Source organism: Acipenser ruthenus, chromosome 6 (genome assembly GCF_902713425.1).
Source record: "Acipenser ruthenus chromosome 6, fAciRut3.2 maternal haplotype, whole genome shotgun sequence".
NCBI classification, from domain to species: domain Eukaryota; kingdom Metazoa; phylum Chordata; class Actinopteri; order Acipenseriformes; family Acipenseridae; genus Acipenser; species Acipenser ruthenus.
In genome coordinates, this window is record NC_081194.1 from 50,804,270 (window position 1) to 50,825,133 (window position 20,864).

General features: G+C 38.2%; 1 protein-coding gene and 1 long non-coding RNA gene across 3 annotated transcripts in view; one reads left to right on the plus strand and one right to left on the minus strand.

Annotated features, from left to right (window-relative positions):
- Positions 1 to 14,730, minus strand: part of LOC117411076 (aftiphilin-like) — a 29,818-nt gene extending 15,088 nt beyond the window's left edge. The window contains exons 1-3 of one of the 2 annotated variants that reach the window (XM_059025468.1): positions 14,464 to 14,730; positions 7,061 to 8,933; positions 1,999 to 2,150 (exon numbers count right to left, since the gene is read on the minus strand). In XM_059025468.1, coding sequence (XP_058881451.1) covers positions 1,999 to 2,150; positions 7,061 to 8,911 — 2,003 coding nt within the window. In that variant the 5' untranslated portion in view covers positions 8,912 to 8,933; positions 14,464 to 14,730. The remainder of the gene's footprint in view (positions 1 to 1,998; positions 2,151 to 7,060; positions 8,934 to 14,463) is intronic. The other variant, XM_059025469.1, reaches the window with a different exon arrangement.
- On the plus strand, positions 14,664 to 20,011 carry LOC131737297 (uncharacterized). The gene is made up of 3 exons (XR_009328904.1): positions 14,664 to 14,754; positions 15,690 to 15,775; positions 17,545 to 20,011. It is a non-coding gene; the product is annotated as an uncharacterized LOC131737297 (long non-coding RNA).
- The last annotated feature ends 853 nt before the right edge of the window (positions 20,012 to 20,864 follow it).

Below are 20,864 nucleotides of genomic sequence, written 5' to 3' on the forward strand. Positions count from 1 at the left end.
TTTTTTATTCAACATAATATTGTAAATAATAAAACAAATGAAAATGGCATGGACAAAAATGATGGGACCGCTAACCTAATATTTTGTTGCACAACCTTAGAGGCAATCACTGCAATCAAATGTTTTCTATAGCTCTCAGTGAGACTTCTGCACCTGTTAACAGGTAGTTTGGCCCACTCTTCCTGAGCAAACTGCTCCAGTTGTCTCAGGTTTGATGGGTGCCTTCTCCAGACTGCAAGTTTCAGCTCTTTCCATAGATGTTCGATAGGATTCAGATCAGGACTCATAGAAGGCCACTTCAGAATAGTCCAATGTTTTGTTCTTATCCATTCTTGGGTGCTTTTAGCTGTGTGTTTTGGGTCATTATCCTGTTGGAGGACCCATGACCTGCGACTGAGACAGAGCTTTCTGACACTGGGCAGTACATTTCGCTCCAGAATGCCTTGATAGTCTTGAGATTTCATTGGGCCCTGCACAGATTTAAGGCACCCTGTCCCAGGCGCAGCAAAGCAGCCCCAAAACATAACCGAGCCTCCTCCATGTTTCAATGTAGGTATGGTGTTCTTTTCTTTGAAAGCTTCATTTTTTCGTCTGAGAACATAGAGCCGATGTGACTTGCCAAAAAGCTCCAGTTTTGACTCATCTGTCCAAAGGACATTCTCCCAGAAGGATTGTGGCTTGTCAATATGCATTTTAGCAAATACCAGTCTGGCTTTTTAATGTTTTTCTTTCAAAAGTGGAGTCCTCCTGGGTCTTCTTCCATGGAGCCCACTTTCGCTCAAAAAGCGACAGATGGTGCGATCAGAAACTGATGTACCTTCACCTTGGAGTTCAGCTTGTATCTCTTTGGCAGTTATCCTTGGTTCTTTTTCTAACATTCGCACTATCCTTCTGTTCAATCTGGGGTCAATTTTCCTCTTGCGGCCACGCCCAGGGAGGTTGGCTGCAGTTCCATGGACCTTAAACTTCTTAATAATATTTGCAACTGTTGTCACAGGAACATCAAGCTGCTTGGAGATGGTCTTGTAGCCTTTACCTTTGCCATGCTTGTCTATTATTTTCTTTCTGATCTCCTCAGACAACTCTCTCCTCTGCTTTCTCTGGTCCATGTTCAGTGTGGTGCACACAATGATACCAAACAGCACAGTGACTACTTTTCTCCATTTAAATAGGCTGAATGACTGATTACAAGATTGGAGACATGTGTGATACTAACTAAAGAAACAAATTAGTTTGAAATATCACTATAATCCAATTATTTATTATCTTTTCTAAGGGGTACCAACAAATGTGTCCAGGCCATTTTAGAATATCTTTGTAGAATAAGCAATAATTCATCTCTTTTCACAGCTTCTTTGCTTTATTCTATGACATGCCAAAGGCATGCAAGTATACATGATAAAATAGCTTTTAATTTCACCACTTTTCAGGAGGAATGAAGCATTATTTCAATGAGCTGTAAGGGTACCAACAAATTTGAGCACGTCTGTATATATATATATATATATATATATATATATATATGAGTTTTCTGTATAGGCGGTGTACTATAGGACTTTGAAGGAAGTAAAACACTTAATACATTTACATACATGCAGGTAAAGTTCCATTATTATATGGAATCATAATGGATGATGATTACAACAGCATATTTAAACATCTTGTAGTCCACCATTACAAATAGTAATACAAGTCTTATTTATGATACGTTGCTCGTCTTTACAACATGCACATTTGTACGCGGCAATCCCTTGATTCCAACCACCAGATAGACCTGTGCAAATTGGTCCTAACAGAGAGTGTGTAATAGAGGGAAATCTTGCATAAAGTCTCTTAATTGTGAGCCGGTCACAGTAGTACGCTTTACTTCAGACTGCATGTTAATACAGAATACCTCAATATTGAAACTCCACTTACATGTATGGAGATTACTATGAATATTTATTTAGAATACTCTATAATGATTATGCAAATCAAAGTGGATGAGTGTATCCTTACCCATGCTGTGCCAAGGCTTGTGCTTTTTTCAACCGATGCTCTTCTGGCTCCAGAAATACCTTTAGGGATGGGATCTCTTCATCTGCTCTGAGGACTGGGGCTGAAGGAAAACAGGCTTGGAACACCAGCTCCAGGCGACTCACCAAAGATGCCTAAACAAAACACACAGGCTTATTGTTTCTTTACTTCCTCCTAAGATGTATTTTTTGAATATGCTTTAGAATCATGCGAGGTAGCTGGCTGCCTGCCCTTGCATTGAACTCAGGCCTTTGAGCAGCTTACAATGTAGGCTGTTGATTTTAACAGATGTCAAATGCTGCAGGGAAATAAATTGAAAAATCAAATAGAAGAACAAAAAAGGAAACTGTGCATAAACCTTTAAAGAGAGTCAGTGTACGACAGACAGCCAATCTGCTGTTTAAATTCACTTTGAAAAACTTTTGGAAACAACTTGAATCTAATTAACCCATTAAATACCAAATACATTTCTTTGAAAAAAAATCAGAACACAAGCTGAATTTCTGTAATTTTATATATTACATTTGACTTAACTTAAAGCAAACAACTAAAAGACATGGCAAATCACATGAATGTAACGCTCACAAATTCTTACGCTCATATTTATAAATATAAATCAGACGGTGGGTTTTGGTGTGTTTTCAAAGAACGGTTTGCTTTAAAAATGTGTTTTGGTTCTCACATCATTCTGAAGCCGCATGCACATTTTCAGTTAAATTGAACAAGGCTTTCAAAATGCGTAAAGCCTCACAAGCTTTCATACTAAACAAACATCCAAAGAAGAAAACAGCATGTGGTCCTATATATAAAAATCACATACAGGTAAAAAAAAAAGAAATATCAAATGCAGATTTCCTAATTGCATTCACTGTCTGTCTTAGTACTGGTTGCTGAGAGATGAATTGGAATAGAAGTGAGAGGTACACTACAGAGAGATACTGTAACTGATAATCTGGAAAAAGAGGCAAAGGAGATTGATGGGGCAGTCAGCAATGCTGAACTTCGAGATTACTATCAGATCATACTGAACATTTGCATACTAAACAAAACTTCTTTCCCAATGTCTTCAAGGTCTTCAAAACTGGGGTATGTTTTACTGCTGGCTGGCTGAGTGCCCTTGTGGATTGGCACTTGTATCTTGTCTTCTTTATGTGGGTCACATGTTTAGTTGCAGTCAAGGCTACACAGGCTGAAAGCCCTATTGATTTGGTTGAAAATTCTGTTTATCAGGGCAGAGAAAAAAAGAATGGATTTGGACATTTAGAGCAGTATATTAGTAACATATAAATACAACAGCAAGCACAAACAGCACAGTACAGGTACAGTACAGTGAAAGAGCTGGTCACCTTGACTGATATCCAGAGCATAGCTTCATCAAAATCAGATATGGTGTTCCCAACATACAGGCTTCAATAGCTCAAGCAAGAAGTCATTTTAAATAAAGTTTCATAAAATGTGTGCAAGCAGTTCTGCAGATACTGTATAGCCTTCATTAGTGAAACTAATCACAAGCCAGAATGCTTGCAAAACTAGGTCATTATGAACTGTATTTCAAGGACTTCACACTCCAATTTGCAACAAGAAAAAAATTTAATTGAGTTAATCCTGTAGGATCTTGATACTATTTCTGGAACTTAGATTTACCATATTTCCATTTGTGTACACTTGTAGGTACTGGAAGAGGCATTGTGCAGCTTGATGGATGGATTTTGCTTGTCTTTTTCTTTCTTTCTTCCATTAAAACCAATGAAAGTGATCACACAAGTAGTTTAAAAGTTGCGGGCTCGACAGCACTGGAGACTGAACCCCTCTATTTACCCAAGCTTCTGATAGACAGGGCCTGCCACCTTTTTGCCTACCTTCTGTCTCAAACCTGCAGTTAATTAATGTCTATTCTCATCCAAAACATGGTCCCTCTGATAGAAAGAACCAATTAGTGTCAACACTATAAATCATATTTTAAACTTTTGCCCTTTTCTGGGGCGACATCTAAATAGCTTTTTTCTAATCCACTCTAAACATGGACTGGCTTATTTTATTAGTATTATTTATTATTTGTAAGGCCACTTGGAATGCAGGTGGCACATGTGTGCAAGTTCCGAGATACTGGCAGCATAACAAAAAAATGATAGTTGCATACAGTACCTGTTTGACCTGCACCTGCACCTGATCCCTTAGTGGTTTGCTAAAATGCTTAGGTTAGCATATTCACACAGCAACCTTGCAGTACGCATCCTGAGTAAACAGTTTCTTGATATGTATCACAATCTGCTCTGGAAGACTGTTTTCATCAGAACAGTAATTTAAGAATTATCTTCACGGAATCTGTATGTTAAATAAACCATTTAGGCCCATGTTCTATAATGAAATACACTTATCAGAAATCTATGCTTTTTCATATGAATGTCTGTATTCAGACGCTATTACATAATACTGTACAAAAAAAAACAATTCAACTTAACATCGCTTTATAAGAAGGGATTATGGTCCTGCACAATCAATTTCCGTTTTACAATTACAACTGCACTATGGCCATTAATTCACTATATCAACTAAACAAAACCCTAGTGTGAAACATATCATGGACAATATTGTGGTATTACTATGTTTCATCACTAGGGGGCACCAACTGTAAACTTCAGATATTTATTTGGCCAAATACATGACAAAATGTACATTGTAGACTTCAAGCTAATATTTTTCATCCAGGACCAATTTCTCTCCTTACAGTGATTAAAATTCATACTTTGCACAGTACCTCCTCTTTCCTTGGTGTATTTTTATCTTTATCTTTTGTTTTTTAATATGGGCCTGATATCAAGGTGCAAGTTATATCTTGGAAGCAAAAAGGACTACAGAAAAACAATGACTGACTTCTGAGAATGCTGCTGTATTTTAATGTATTAAATGTATTTTAAATACCTTTGTTATTCTAACTTTAATCTGTTACTACTGTAAAAGCTAGTGCTAGGACACATATTCAAACAAACACTGAAATGTATTCAGAAGCAAAAAGGACCATGTTTTAACTTGTTCATGACAATAGGATATCATGCACAGAAATAATAACTAAATAAATAAGTAAATAAACATCAGAAATGAGTAACATAGACATAGTTTCTCTCCCAATAAATTTCTTTACTGTAATATGATACTAATTTGACATATTTCATCTTGTTTAAAATGAAGGAAATTGTAAAAATTCAACTGGATTTCAAAGGATATACAATGAAAAACACACGTGTCCCTAAAGCATGATTCGCAAGAGACTAAAAATCAGGTATCCTCAGAGTTGGTAAATTCAAAATCAAATTCGGTGTTGTGGACAGAGAAGCCTCTTTTGTGCATGATTTGTAAACAGTGAACTGGGTATAAACAACTAATTTCGTTGTATCTTCCATACAGATCTTCAAATGCACTGTTCAAAGCATCCATTTTTTAAAAGTCATCAATTATGTTTTGTATGTTCACCCAATCCCCAATTTGGTTTTGCCCAATCATTGCACTTTACTGAGCTGTAGAATCTCAGTACAGATCGTACCAATTTTAATATTATATTATGGTTTATTGTGAAGGCTGGTATTGCTTTGAGACAAATAAACTGGAAATGCTTCTATCAATTCTAACATAACACTTACATGGTTGGTTTGCACGGGAGTAAAAAGACACAAGACGCCTGAGAAATAAACTAAAAAAATGTAAAAAAACAACAGACTGTACCCTTATAATTTGTTGTAATCCCATACCTTAGCATGGTTTGCTATGATTTTATTCCTCTATGAGCTTTACAATGGTGAACATTTAGAAGGGTTCATAATAGAGAAAGTGAAAAAATGGAGAATGAACAACATGTAAAACAAGCTTGCAGAAGTAGAAAAGATTGCTCTTTATTAATTCTAGAAACTCCAGCTGCGCTTCAGCAAACCAACCCTGCAGAGGTGTGTGCAAATTAGGAATAATCCATTGAAGACGAACACCACTGACGAGTACATTTCAGATAATCCTACCACGAAGCAGCAAAGATTACAAATGGGCAGCGGACTGTGAATGCTTATACCAGCTCCTTTAGCTTTTTACGCCCCACCCACTTCTTCTCAAACTGTATGCACTCATTGCAGTCCGTTATCTCATCCCTGATTCTAATCCCCCACAATTAATATTGAGCTTGTTACACACAGTTGGTTTTATGCTTTCAGGCACCTTTTATGCTGTAGATCTGTCTGGTGCAGTATTAGAAACTGAAAGGCACTCATTACCAGGAAGAAATGCTTTACTCCCACACATTCTGGCAGGTCTGTATGGGTAACCAGCGATGGAAACCAGGGACATTGAACTTTCAGATTGCTTTAAATAGGCTATGTATAGTAAGAGAATAAAACTGATTAAAAAATTATATTATTAACTTTTTCTGGCCAATAACGAGCACAGGCAGCGAATCCTGCGCAACTAAGCAGGACATTCTGAAAACAGCCCTAGTAGTGTGTGCAGGCAGTCAGCTGGCTTGCACTACAAGTATTGGAACTTGATACCCTTGATACCGGAGACATTCCACTGTGTGCAGGTTCCTCTTGTTTTTTTTTTTATTCTGATCAATACTGCAATTGACACTGCAGGTTTTGCATTTACTGACTTTGTGTTCTGTAGAGTATCCAAGTATTTAATAGATGGTCTTAACTTTTTTTGCAACACCTGCTCCCCTGTATGAAGTGTAAAACATACTGTACCAGATACTGCACAATCATGTTCAGTTTTATACACTACACTAGAATTCCTATGGGCTTACTACTGTACATTCTTCAAAGACTTGCTGGTTTACATTCCTATAGTTTTACTTGTAAAGAAAAACTTCAACCTTCCTTGAAACCTGTTTGCAACTATGCCATTCTCTATGAATGTAATCTACCCCACTTGCTGTTTTTGATCAATAGTTACAGGAAATACCTGCAGAGCAAGTCAAGTTACTATACAGCTTATGTGAACTGTTTGCAGAGCAGCAATTCTAGGTGAACCCATTACATGTCTACCATAATAGGACAACACTAACCTGTTGCAGAGCAGGCTCTGTTTCCAGATTTGAGCCTATGTCTTCTGTACCCTGAAATGAAGCGAAGGCAGCAACTTCCTTCCTGCTGATCTGTGGGCTGCCTGCAGTTGGTGCAGTGACCCCAGTGCTGGTCTGCCAAACATCTCCTTCAATGGAGGCTGCAGTCTGTTCCTCCCCAAAAGCAGCCCAAGACGTGCTTTTGCTCTGACTCTGCTGCTCCCCAAAAGCGTTCCATTCAGCATTTTGGCTCCCTGTAGCAGAGCTGAAGTCTGCAAAACTGTCGCTGCCAGGGAAGTCAGCAAACTCACTTTCTTTTGGTTTCGGGGTAGAATCGAAATCACCAAAGCCTTCTTTCAATTCGTCTTTCAATTCTTTCTGTGGTGGAAGATCAGCAAACTCACTTTCACTTTTAGAGTCAACAGGCTTATCCAGTAAAGCAGTGTCCACTTTGGGCTGGTTAAAATCAGCAAAACTCTGCTTGCTGGAATCCCTAACCTCACCAAAATCTCCAAAGTCTTCATCAGAGCTCAGTTCTTCAAACGTGGCAAAATGCTCTTCTGGTTCCTCTGGATTGAAGCTCAAGGACGGCACATCCTTGGACATAAGCCGAGATGACGTGATGCTGGTTGTGCCGAAGTCTCCAAAGCCATCTTGGTCATCTGGAGAGGCCGCTTGACAGAAAGAAGCAAAGTCTTCACTCACTGAAACACTGGTGCTAGGGGGGGCAGAGTCTCCCAACTCCCCATTCTCCCCCACCTCATTGTCCACTGGCTGGTGCTGCTCGGCTTCTGTACTGCCCTCCACAGAGGGTAAAACACTGCTTTCACAAACACCTGATTCTAGAGCTCCTATTTCTTCTTGGCCATTCTGTGCTACAGGCCGACATGTAACTTCTTTGTCCGGATATACAGTTGCAGTTTCTTTTTGCTGCATTCTACAAGTAACTGGTTTAGGTTCCACCACTGTTTCCAAGTCCCCCTCCCCATTGCTAATGCCATCAACAAGTAGATCTGACCCAGTGCTGTCAGTGTCTCTGACACCTTCATTTTCCAAGCTTACCCCAGCAAGCTCTTCCTTTGGAATGTTCAGTTCATTAACACTGTTTGTCACAAAGCTGACTGGACAAGTCAGTGTTTTTCCTTCACTTGAGTCCTCCATGTGTTTCATTGTCTGAATGCAATTATCAGAAGCGTCAGCTTTTGGGAAGGCTGAGAAGTCCGCAAATTCATTTGAGGGGCTAGAAGTGGAATCTAAACTTAGCTCCTCAGTGATCTCTTTCTGTCCCTTTGAGTTAATTATGTTGGCCTGCTTCCCTGGTATATCAAATGCTGCAAACCCATTTGTTAGAACCTCCGCATCTGGGACTACGGTGCCATTGCAGCTCTGAGTTTGGTGTGGCTGGATTTTAACATCAGTTCTACTGCTGACCGGTGCCATGGACGAATTTGAACTAGTGGCTGACTCAGTCTGGTCCACTGGCCTTTTAACTCCCTCCTTTCCAGCAGGCCCATCAATGCTGAAGGAAGCAGGTTTAGAGGTTGGAGAGATTTCATTGATGGTGCGGGTTTCTACAAACTGTTTAGAAATCTCTGCAATCAGGCCCTGGTCTTTGCTGACGCTAATGGAGTCAAAATCTTCAAAGCTGTCAACGTTGTTGGAATAGTCCTTGGCAGGCATGAAATGGTTCTGTGGCACAAAGTCCACTCTCTGTGTGCTGAACTCTGTCAAGCTGACACTGGAGGTGATCCCCGAGAAGCCCCCAAACTCTCCAAATTCATCGTCTTCCTCTTCAGCCCCATCATCCAGAGGGGGCGGAGAAGACGAGTACATCCGGATCACCTCTGGATCCATGGTCCTGTGGTCAAAGTCACGCCTAGGTAGCAAAAAATCAGATGATTAATATCTAGGTTTGGAATGCTCATAGTAACAGTTGTTTAAACTCATCACAACTTCATAAAAACAAATGTCAGTAATATCACACTCCTGTGGAATAACTTCTTGTGTTGATACATGTAAAAATGTAAGTTACAAAAGGACAAACAAACAGACAGACACTCGCTCCCATATATCCCCAGACTAACACTCTAAATAACTTATCCCTAAAAAACATTAACAGCAAGATCCATCACAAATTGCCAAGTGGTTTTCCAGATATATGGAAAAATGTCAAGTGTGACATATAATATGTACGTTTGACCAACTGACTACCCTTCGCGGGGGATTTCATCCACTGTGTGGGTCAATATTAAAAGCAAATCTTTGCTTATCTCAGAAAGCATAATGTAGACCTATTTCAAATTAGGACAGATTTAAATTCACCCCATTTCAACAAAGGCAATGTTATATTGTGCAGACCAAGTGGAAACAATGAGCTTTTATAAGAAGGGGGGCTTACTCTATAAATAAAATGCCACCTCCAAGTTAACTATTGTATAGGCTTACTAGCAGCCCTCCCTACAGTATATTACTGACAGTCCTTTTTATACAGTAACGCCTACTGGGTGTAGCTACTTGAGCAAATAAGTGGGGTGGGGTGTTCCTAATAATATGGCCCCATGCTGGTGAAAATCGATTCTGGGTAACTCCCTGTGTACTGTTCTAGTTTATATACTTATTTACCACAAACATTCCATTTTTTAATAACAGTTACTTTAACTGCATTTTTAAAAAATAATGCTTGCTAAATTTGCCACACTGGGTGTAAATCTCTTCTAGTCCCAATACTGGGAATCATGAGGTTCCTTATAAAGGTCTTCAGCATTTTTCAAAATCAACTCTTGAAATTTATGTGATTTAGTTTACAGTCAACCTAATCAAACAAGAACAACAGTTTAGTTCATGTTTTTAAACGTTTCTCTATTCAGTGGTTAAACAGGCATTTGTTAACTGCAACAACATCAGCAGCACCACAAACCTCTGCCCAATCCAATCAGAATCAGTCATTTCCTTTTTTTTCATTGCAAAGCGATGACAGCTTTTTACAAGAATAAAAATAAAGGCACTTCCCTTTGGATTGTTGCTTTGACTACACCCACTCCAGCTGGGCAGCCTGTTTAACTGGAATATATACCCTGCATGTCAGGTGCAAAGCTAAAGCAGGTTTATTCCTGGGAGTGGCTTTGTGCTGCCCCAATCTCTCTATAGATGAGACTTGCATGCTTAACGAAAGAGCAAAATCTCTGAAGATGCACTACTACTTACAACCAAATGAGCAAGATGGGCTGAATGGCCTCCTCTCATTTGTAAACGTTCTTATGTTCTTATCAAACAAACACAAACTGCATACAAATGAACTGCAGAATGTATATTATACAGCAAGTACCTTTGGTCTCCACAAGATTCTGAGAACCTCCAAAAAGTTTTTTTTTGTTAAATCTAGCTTTATTTTTGCACATAGATACAACGAATACAACGGGTGTGGCCAGATTATCATTATGCATGGTCAGAAACACAATTTTGGCAAGTCTTCTAAAGCTAAAAAGGAAAAGCGTCACTGTGCCCAATGTTGTTCCTCTCCTTTCCTGAATATAACTAACTATCTCGGATTTGTCCATGAAGACATTCTGGGTTCCACATGTAATTCGGCAAGCTTATACTGTACATACAGTGGCTCTCAAAAGTATTCACCCCCCTTGGACTTTTCCACATTTTATTGTGTTACAACATGGAATCAAAATGGATTTAATTAGGAGTTTTTGCCACTGATCAACAAAATCCATCATGTCAAAGTGAAAAATAAAATCTACAAATTGTTCTAAATTAATTACAAATATAAAACAGAAAATAATTGATTGCATAAGTATTCACCCCCTTTGCTATGACACACCTAAATAAGCTCTGGTGCAACCAGTTGTCTTTAGAAGTCACATAATTAGTTGAATGGAGTCCACCTGTGTGCAATTAAGGTGTTTCACATGATTTCAGGTTAAATACACCTGTCTCTGGGAGGTCCCACAGTTGGCTAGTACATTTCCTAACAAAAACTACATCATGAAGACAAAGGAACATTCAAAGCAAATCCGGAATCAGGGAGGCCACCAAGAGGCCGATGGTAACTCTAAAGAAATTACAGTCTTCCACAGTCTTCACAAAACTGGCCTTTATGGGAGAGTGGCAAAAAGAAAGCCATTGTTGAAAAAAAACTCACATCAAATCTCGGCTAGAGTTTGCCAGAAGGCATGTGGGAGACTCTGAGACCAAGTGGAAGAAGATTCTATGGACTGGTGAGACCAAAATAGAGCTTTTTGGCCTCAATGCTAAGCGCTATGTTTGGCGCAAACCTAACACCGCACATCATCCTGAGAACACCATCCCTACCGTGAAGCATGGTGGTGGCAGCATCATGCTATGGGGATGCTTCTCTGCCTCAGGGCATGGAACGCTTGTGAAGATATAGGGCAAAATGGATGCAGCAAAGTACAGAGAAATCCTGGAGGAAAACCTGCTGAAGTCTGCAAGAGACCTGTGATTTGGGAGAAGATTCATCTTCCAGCAGGACAATGACCCCAAACATACAGCCAAAGCCACGCTGGAGTGGCTTAAAAACAAAAAGGTCAAAGTCCTGGAGTGGCCCAGTCAAAGCCCGGACCTCAATCCAATTGAGAATATGTGGAAAGTTGAAAATTGCTGTTCACCAAAGTTCCCCATCCAACTTGACGGAGCTTGAGCAATTTTGCAAAGAAGAATGGGCAAAAATTGTAGTGTCCAGATGTGCAAAGCTGGTAGAGACTTATCCAAATAGACTCATGGCTGTAATTGCTGCCAAAGGTGCCTCTACCAAATATTGACTCAAGGGGGTGAATACTTATGCAATCAATTATTTTCTGTTTTGTATTTGTAATTAATTTAGAACAATTTGTAGATTTTATTTTTCATTTTGACATTATGGACTTTTTTTGTGCTGATCAGTGGCAAAAACTCCTAATTAAATCCATTTTGATTCCATGTTGTAACACAATAAAATGTGGAAAAGTCCAAGGGGGGTGAATACTTTTGACAGCCAAGTATACATGCACTCCACTATAATTAGGGTTGTATTTTCTTCATGGTAAAAATTGGCTTATTTCATGGCATTTCACGGTCTAAAAATAGGTATTTCAAGATACTTCACGATTACACGTAACAGTTATTAAAGTAGAAACAAATAGTGTTGCACCACACCTAGTCGTTCTATATTCACCAATCACAACAGTGTTGTAAAGTGAGCAGGGGTAATTTCAAGTCTCTCACTGTTAGCTTTGAACATAAAACTTCATCATTCGCTGATGGAAAACATAAAAATTACTTCAAAGCACTGCAATTCATTTTAATTAGGAAGAATTTTGTTTTAAGTTTTAAAAGCTAAACACACACAGATAACTGGAATAAAATGCAACGATCAAAACAAAATGTAAAAAATATTTTAAATAAAATAAATTCCTTATGGGTCTGCAAGCTTTGCACAGTCTGCACACCTTGGTTTTCTACATATCGTTGTTCTATATTGTGCCCGTCAAGTTAGTGAGATACAGGATCATCTTAATGTCGGCCATGCACAGTAATAAACAGACCATTGCTATTTTATTTTTAAAAAGGTTTTGGAATGCACAGAATGTAGCCCAAGTACTCTTCTTTTCAAGCACTGGTCAATGCTCAAGTTTTATTTATTTATGTTTTATCTTCTATGCTGTAAAGAACATAGCATTAAAGTTGGATGTCATTTTGCAGCCAGAAGCATTTTGCAGTTCTCTTAACCAAACTACATGATTTGAGATCTCGCAAACAATAAGCGACAACTTCTTCACAACACATTTTTTAACTTATATTATATTACAGGTGGTGGTCAAATGGGGTAGTAGTAAGAATTAAAACAAAGTCTGAAACTTCCAAGGACTAACTAAAAAGATATCTGTGGATCTACTGTGAACTTAAGGAATGTTGAGGTATTCCAGCTATTTGCAGTGTGTACACCTCCACACAAGACTGCTTTAAAAACACTTAATACATGTGCTGTATTGAGCAGCAGCACCTTTAGTCAACACAGAAAGCCATGAAGATCATGAACTCATAGTACAGTCTGGTAGTATCCAGAGGAAGATATGTCCATACCCGACAGAGAACATAATCAAAAGTGAAAAAAAAAAAAAAAAAAAATCACCTGTACATTAAGTACAAGCAACAAGCAACAAGCAACGTCACTGTAGACGGACGGCCTACAAAGTGTAAATCAACACTCCCCAGGCAACCAAGACTTATGAATGCTTAGTGGAAGAGGAGTTAACAGTTAGTGTTACTGTATATCGCTTTCACTATTTTTACCACTTTCCTCCAAAAATCAGAACACATTGAAAAAAAATATATATTACAGCTCATGGTGCACATAATAAAGGTGCTTAAGATACAAGGCACTACTGCTGTAGCCCTTACATGACCATTAAAACCAGATAAACGGTCAATTTTGAGAAATAATCCACTTTCACTCAGTCTCTTAACAATTAAAATCCCCATGGACGGGATTGTGGTTCCCTAAATTCGTTAAGGGAGTCTTAACGTCCTGACACCATTGCTGGTTAAATTGCTGGCGAGAAATCGCTCACAAAAATGCATGAATGAGAATAATTCACTGTGCACATAAAAACAAGAGAGACTACTACTGTATCTGGAAAGTAATATAGCATACATTTCCTCCAACACGTTATTAATTCATATTCATTTAATATATACCTATAATTACATTTCAGCTTTAAAACAAAACATTCATATGAAGTTATGTTTATTTTTTTCCCCCATTGAACACGTTTAAAAACACGTTGTTGTTTTTAAGTATACTGTAGATAGGTGGCTGGTATAAATTAAAATGCCTTTTTTTGTAATGCACCGATAGTGGGTTTTGAATTAGATGGTGTGGATGTCTTGTTGCCAAAACGAATCAGGGTGAGGCTGAAATGGATATAGCCAGCTAGTAAGTATATTATGTGTCTGAAACAGCTTGCACCTTTGACAGCTGTCACGTACCTGTGTTGTACGTTAGCCAACATATAATCGTTTTCATTGCAAACGTAAAATGACAGTCTGACTGCAAATACATATTTCCCAAATTTTCGACATCAAAAGGCTTTTACAGCGTTACTTCTGTTAATTAACCACGCTAAATAAACAACAAAAGCGGAAGCTTCTGACTCAGATTGCAGCGAGTGACTCAGTTACAGGCCCTAACCTAGACCTTGTGATGAACAGGAAAATAACAGTGACTTAAAATGATCGCCTTTCCTGTATACCCTTCTTATTCAACACAGAAAGTTTTAATTTTTTACGAGATCTGCGGGTCAGTTTTCCATCCCTCTGTAATGTCCCTGTGTGCTTGTATTACTCGAGCAGTAACCCTCCATATCCTGGTTTGCTAACAAATCACACAATTAACGTACCTTTAAACTTCGGCCGAGAATTGTCATGGTTCAGATGCTGCAGGTCCTTTCCATGGACTCATCTCCAAACAGAAGCTAGAATCTGGGATTCCTGCGCTTGTAGTTCTTGTAAATGAAGGTTAACAGACGGCTTACAGTCGCAGTTTTCCTAACCCTTCAGATCCCCTGTCTCTGGTACAGTCTATAATTCCCAGCATGCAACAGGAGCGTTCAGTCGCTACTAAAAGAAAAGCAGTCGGGGCTGCCTGTTTGCCTCACTTCCGTGAGCTGGGCTTCGTGCTATGTTTTCACGTGGGTATATTTTTCACAACATTTAATTGTAATATTCATACATTTTATTGTACATTACTGTTTTAAGATGGTTGTAATTTCATGTACGGTCATTATGGTTATGTACTTTCTGTGCATTGTTGCCCATTATTTTATGTAGGATTCCTGCAGGACCTAAACAGTGAAATAACATGATTGGGAATTCTCTCCACTGTGCATGCGACCTGCTCGGGTCGTTCGTGAAAATGGGAACGTACTCCAGTGACCTCACCCACTCAGTTATATGCAATGCATATCGCCACCCGTGTACATACAAAAATAGAGTTGTCCTGTCTGTGACATTAAAAAAGCTGTAATAAAAATATTACAAATTGGCAGTCATACCGCCGGATTCTGATACTCTCAAAAAGTTGAGCTAAATGAATGTCCTTTTCATCATAACCAGATAAACACTTCTCACACAATACAAATGTAGTAGTGTGACATACAGACAATATGCATTTTTTAGAGGGTGATTTGGGTGATTTTTGTTAATAAATAAATAAAGAAAGAAAGAAAGAAAGAAAGAAAGTAAAAATGCTCTTGCCTATACTCATGTGGCCTAAAATTTCACCCCACACGAACTACTGTAATTGAATGCTCATGTTAAAACTACTTGGTTGGGCTAAGTTTTTTTTTCCTATTCATTTATGTTTAATGTTCATTAAAAACAACCAATATTTGTTAAGTACTGATGGATTTCACATGTCTGTTTCAAAAGCACCGAGTATATATTTTAAGTGTTTATTCCTGTTTCTTGAAAGGCAAACATTTCCAAAAGCTGTCAGAACCCCACAGTACGTGCAGTATTGACAGAAGTTAGCTTTCCTGTTTATACTTGTATTATCTATCTGTTTTATACATCCCATTGCTTTTGAGACCATCCAGATACGTTAAGCCATATATTTTCTTGCCAGGACCCACAGGATTTGCATTTCGTTTACACGAAGGTCCTGAAAGACAGCAGCAGCCCATGGTCACACTCGGCTAGCAATACAACAAGGTATGCCAAAAACACCCCTCTTGCATCAAATGCAGTGGCGAATGGGTATTAGTTTATATAGCACTGCAATTTGGAGGTTTCAATCTGTATGCTGTTCAGTGTGATTTCTATTGTCTTCAATTCCAGTTCAATTCCTGTCTACAATTTTCTGTTTCATACATCCTGGTGAGTTTAAAACTCAGATATTTAAAGCACACCTGTGTGTGTGTGTCCCTGCAATAGTATTCCCCTAGTACAGTGGTACTTAACTCTGGCCTTTGAGACCTATTCCAGTCCTGGTCTTTATTCCAACCAGGTCCTAAATTAGTTAATTGCCTCTTAACTGTTTCAATTAACTACATTAGAACCTGCTTGGAGTAAAAACCTGGATTGGATTGGATCTCGAGGGCCAGAGTTGAGTACCACTGCCCTAGTGCAGGGTTTCCCAATCCTGGTCCTGGGGATCCACTGTGTCTGCTGGTTTTCATTCCAACTGAGCTTTGAATTGCTTAACTAGACCCTTAATTGAACTGATAATCTGCTTAATTAGACCTTTTAAATTGTTCTCAGCTCTTAAAGAGTTGCAGAGTTCAAGTTACTTATAAAATGGTATGACAAACTTGAAATCTGCAAGTGTTTAAGAGCTGAAAACAAGTAGAAATGTCTAGTTAAGCAAATTATGAGTTCAATTAAGGGTTTAATTAAGTAACTGAGAACTCAGTTAGAATGAATACCAGCAGACACAGTGGGTCCCCAGGACTAGGATTGGAAAACCCTGCCCTAGTGTTAATTAGGGACACAAGGTGCTCCCTTAAACTTATAACATTGTGTAGGACATCATGTGGCAACTCTACCTACCAAATTTCAATGCTTTGTGACTATTGGCTTGACTACAAACAATTGCTGTTTAGTCATGTGGCAAGGTGGAAACCCTGCCTCTGTAAAGTGTGTGTGGGAATGGAAGGTTGGCAGGGATGGGATTAAATCTGTCTCTGCCAGTAATCACAGGTGTGGCCATTCCCCAATTTGGTAATTGCTGTTAACTGGGGAGTGACCACATGTATAAAAGGATTTCTGGTTCCTTGTATACATGTGGCCAGTTAGCACCAATACACTCCCCAATTAGCACCAATTAGGTAATCACACAATTAGCTTCCACCCTGCCACTTAACTAGAAAAAAACACCCAGGACAATCATGCAAACATTCCTTTCTACAACTATTTTGTTTCCTGGTTGTTTTACAATTATCCTCATTTTATTACTCTCTTAAAATTTGCATTTACACCTTTGCATTTGCTTTAAAAAAAGGCCTTATCGGTCAAATTTTGAATTTAAATATTTACAAATCCAACATGAAACAAAGTCTTTCTTGGTGGCTTAGGTTTCAACTTATATCATGTTATATAGTTTCCTGAAACACAGGATAATTTTTAAGGACTTAGGTCAGACCTAATTCAAATATGGCATCAGTCAGTGACATTTTGCTTATAGATACATTGATAAAATCAATTTAGCTCACAGTTATATCATGAAGAACATGATACAAATTAAAATCATGTTCTAAAAACATGGCAAAATCAGTTGGCAATTCCACATTATCTTCCATCAAGGCCAAATGTCAAATTCTTGAATTTTGTTTGGCATTTTGTAATATTCACCAGATAGTATATTTAATTGATAGTTTGACATACTATAAACTGTTTAATAAATTAACTGACAGAACTTTATCCATGACAAGTAAGGCTGAACAAAAATAAGTGATATCAATTTTCATTTTGTTTCTTACAAGCTTTTAAAATCAATCCTGCTGAAATTGAAATCACAATTCTGGTTACCTATAGAAGACAGAAGACTGATTACAATATTGCAATGTGCATTGAGTTGTTTAAGAATGTGACAGAAGAAAAAGGAAATTCTGGAGATTCCTTAAAAAGCTTTTCCCACAGGTCTAGCCATCGCACAGTTTTTGGAATCGGGGTTTGTTATCGCTAAGAAACAAGGAAACTTTCTCTGATGGGGGAAAATTTTGCAAGGGATCCCTTTGCCAGTATTTGTTCTTGCAAATCTCGAGGACTCCTGCAATACAACTTGGTGTGAGGCCTCTTCTACTGTGCCTTGGCAGTGAATGCCTTCTCCCGAGCCAGATGCACATAAAGAATAAGTAGCTTCAGATGCCATTTTCATTTCTTTTTTACATTGCACTTACTATTTTATTTTGTTTGTAATCATCTGATTCTGCCAGCCCCACCTAATCTCAATCTATGATAATAATGAAGAGTAGGTGTGATTGGCAGAGTTGACATTGTCACGTGATTTCAATGGAATGCAATGGAGGAAGACTGTTCCTCTCAGAATGTAGGCTACTCCTGATAAGATCAAAGGCAATCAAAGGCAGATTTAGAGAAAAATGATAATGACTCAGCATTGCAGCAACATAACTACATTTTAAATGTTTTAAAATGGCTTAGTGTGACTAGTTTTCATTTTCTATGTTCTGTGTTATTTTGTGTAAATGTTTGTTGGGCACATACTGTTTTTACACATTTTTTTATCTGAATTGTGTTTGTTTCTGTGAAGCCTTGTGATTTATAATCTGTGACCTGGTTTTATTTGAAAATGTGTACACGACTTCATAGCGGTGAGGGGACACGAACAATTGCTGATTTTTATAACAAAACTTTTCCCAGAACCCTACATGTTATTAATAGATCTACAGTAGGAGCATAGTCATTTTAATTCACACATTGGTGTGTTAGGGAAAACACCTTTCTAGTTATTATTATTATAAACAACATTTATGTGGGACATATTCCCTGAATATTATATTAATACCTGACCGTGTATTAATGATGTAACTGGACTAATTAATGAGGAAAAAAGCAAACTGCCGTGTCTTAGGAAAAAGAGCAAACTGCTGTGTCTTAAGAAAAAGGGCCCCTTGGTTCCTGGCAGGAATACTGAACTGAAGATGACCAGGGCTAGGAGGGGGGCATCTGGACTGGGTGAGGCTGAAAGGGCAGTGAAGAGACTGCAAAACTGCAAAAACAAGCGGTTTGGTGCAAGGAAGACATAAAATATAGATGTCAGCAAGTCCCAATTGCAACAACAAGCTGCTGGACGAAAGGAAGCAGACAAAGGACATTTAAAAAGGCAAGATACACAAATGATCTCATGAAAGTGGCTACTCAGCAGAGGACTATAAATATCCAAGCAAAACTAAACATTTTGCGCTCCACATCGAATGCTAAACAAGGTGCTGTCACTCTGCTAAGCAAAGCTGCAACTCTGGGACTCTGCCTAAAAACGGACCCAAGGTGAGGAAACAAGCTGCAAGCGAGTCAACGACCACAAGCAACGAAACTGAGGCCCGTTTGGAGGACTGCTGTAAAACCTACAGAGACTGTTATAAGACAAACCGTCTGGGTCTGCTGTACACCTAAAACCACAGTATCCAAAAGAAACTATACCCTGCTACCTGCGTAGCTAAAAGGTTCAGCGAAGAGGACAGAGCAGACGGGCGCTGTTGTAGATCCTAACCGAGGGATGAAGATTTTGTTGCAGCTGTTTGTTGATTCTATCGAGAATTGAAAGCTTTGTTTTTGCTGAGTTTGATCCAATGTAGGATTGAAGACTTCATTGCTGAGAGGAGAGCCTTTTGTACTGGACACTTCAACAGATTGAGTTTCCAAACCAGCAGACCAAAAGTCTAAGCTTCAAGGAAACGTTGAGTATAATTCCAGTTGCATTTTCCTTTCATGGAACTAAATTAATTAATTGTAACACATTCACATAGAATTGAACTATTAATTATTTAGTTTGCACACTTTGCGTGTGAAATAACTTTTAGTGAAACTAACTTTTAGTGAAGTAACTATAAGTAATCTACCTCATATTGTTGTATGAAGAATTTCTTTAAAAGTAAACTTGTCATATCCTTAATCTCTATACCATTAATAAGCTTAATGTGATATATTCTAAGATTGTCTGCATAATTTCAGTTTGTATGTGGGTATGTATGTGTGTGTGCAAGTTACTAGCTACATCACAGCTTGCTTGAGCTGCTGCTTTGTGTGTGAGGAGACAGGCGGTGTCATATTTCAATTGCCTGCTAGCCAGCATGAGTGCAGTGAGAGTTTTGAATTGTGTTTTGTGTTTAGAGACTAAGAGATTTACTTTCTGAATTTTCTAATTTCTGTTTATTATTTGTTTACTTAATAAACTACTCTTGATTAATCATTCCTTGTGTCTGCGCGTGTATGTTGTTCATAGTAAATCCACAATCTTTGTAACACGTCAATTAAATATTATTAATAAGAGAACTAATCAACCCAGATAAACATTAAATTATCAATTATTGAATTGTTCCTACATTTAACTTACATACCTTAGACCCTTATAAAAGTTTACCATAGTAAAAGCATAGCAAAGTGTAATAAAGCCTAGTGAAAGCATGGTAAGGCATGAGTAAGCATTGTAAAGCACAGCGGTATCATAAAACATGTTAATAAACATGGCAAACCAGGGTAAACTATGGTAAATGCACAGTACAACCATGGGAAAACTGCAAAAATACTGTGGTAAACTTTTATTAGGTAACATTTCATTTAAATGACTTAATGTGTTTTAGAAATTTCATAAATGTGTAATTTAGATCTTGACAAAAAAACATAAGTATAATATTGTGCACTTAAATATAAAAATAAAGATGCAAGACATCATATTGACTGAGAAACCTTAAGCTCTTTTGCTGCTCGACAGAGGCAGTACCGCCATTTCATGGAGAGAAAGAAATCACCGACACCAAATCAACAGGTTGCACTTTTATAAGCTTGCAAAAAAAACCAATGTAGCGAAACGTTAACTTTTTGGAAACACACAAATACTGAAAGAAACCACACCAGTACTTTTCACAATTCCAGTTTATTTGGAACGGCTGAAAGTACCTGTCATGAGATAACCAGGAAATGATTTACTGACAAAAACAAAAACAGAAGTAAACACAACATATTTAAAATACACTTTGTAAGCATGCCATCTTCAGACTGGCACCTGGTAGCTTTAGGCAGTATTTAACCTTGCAAAAAGAATGCCAGCGGCCCATAGTGCATG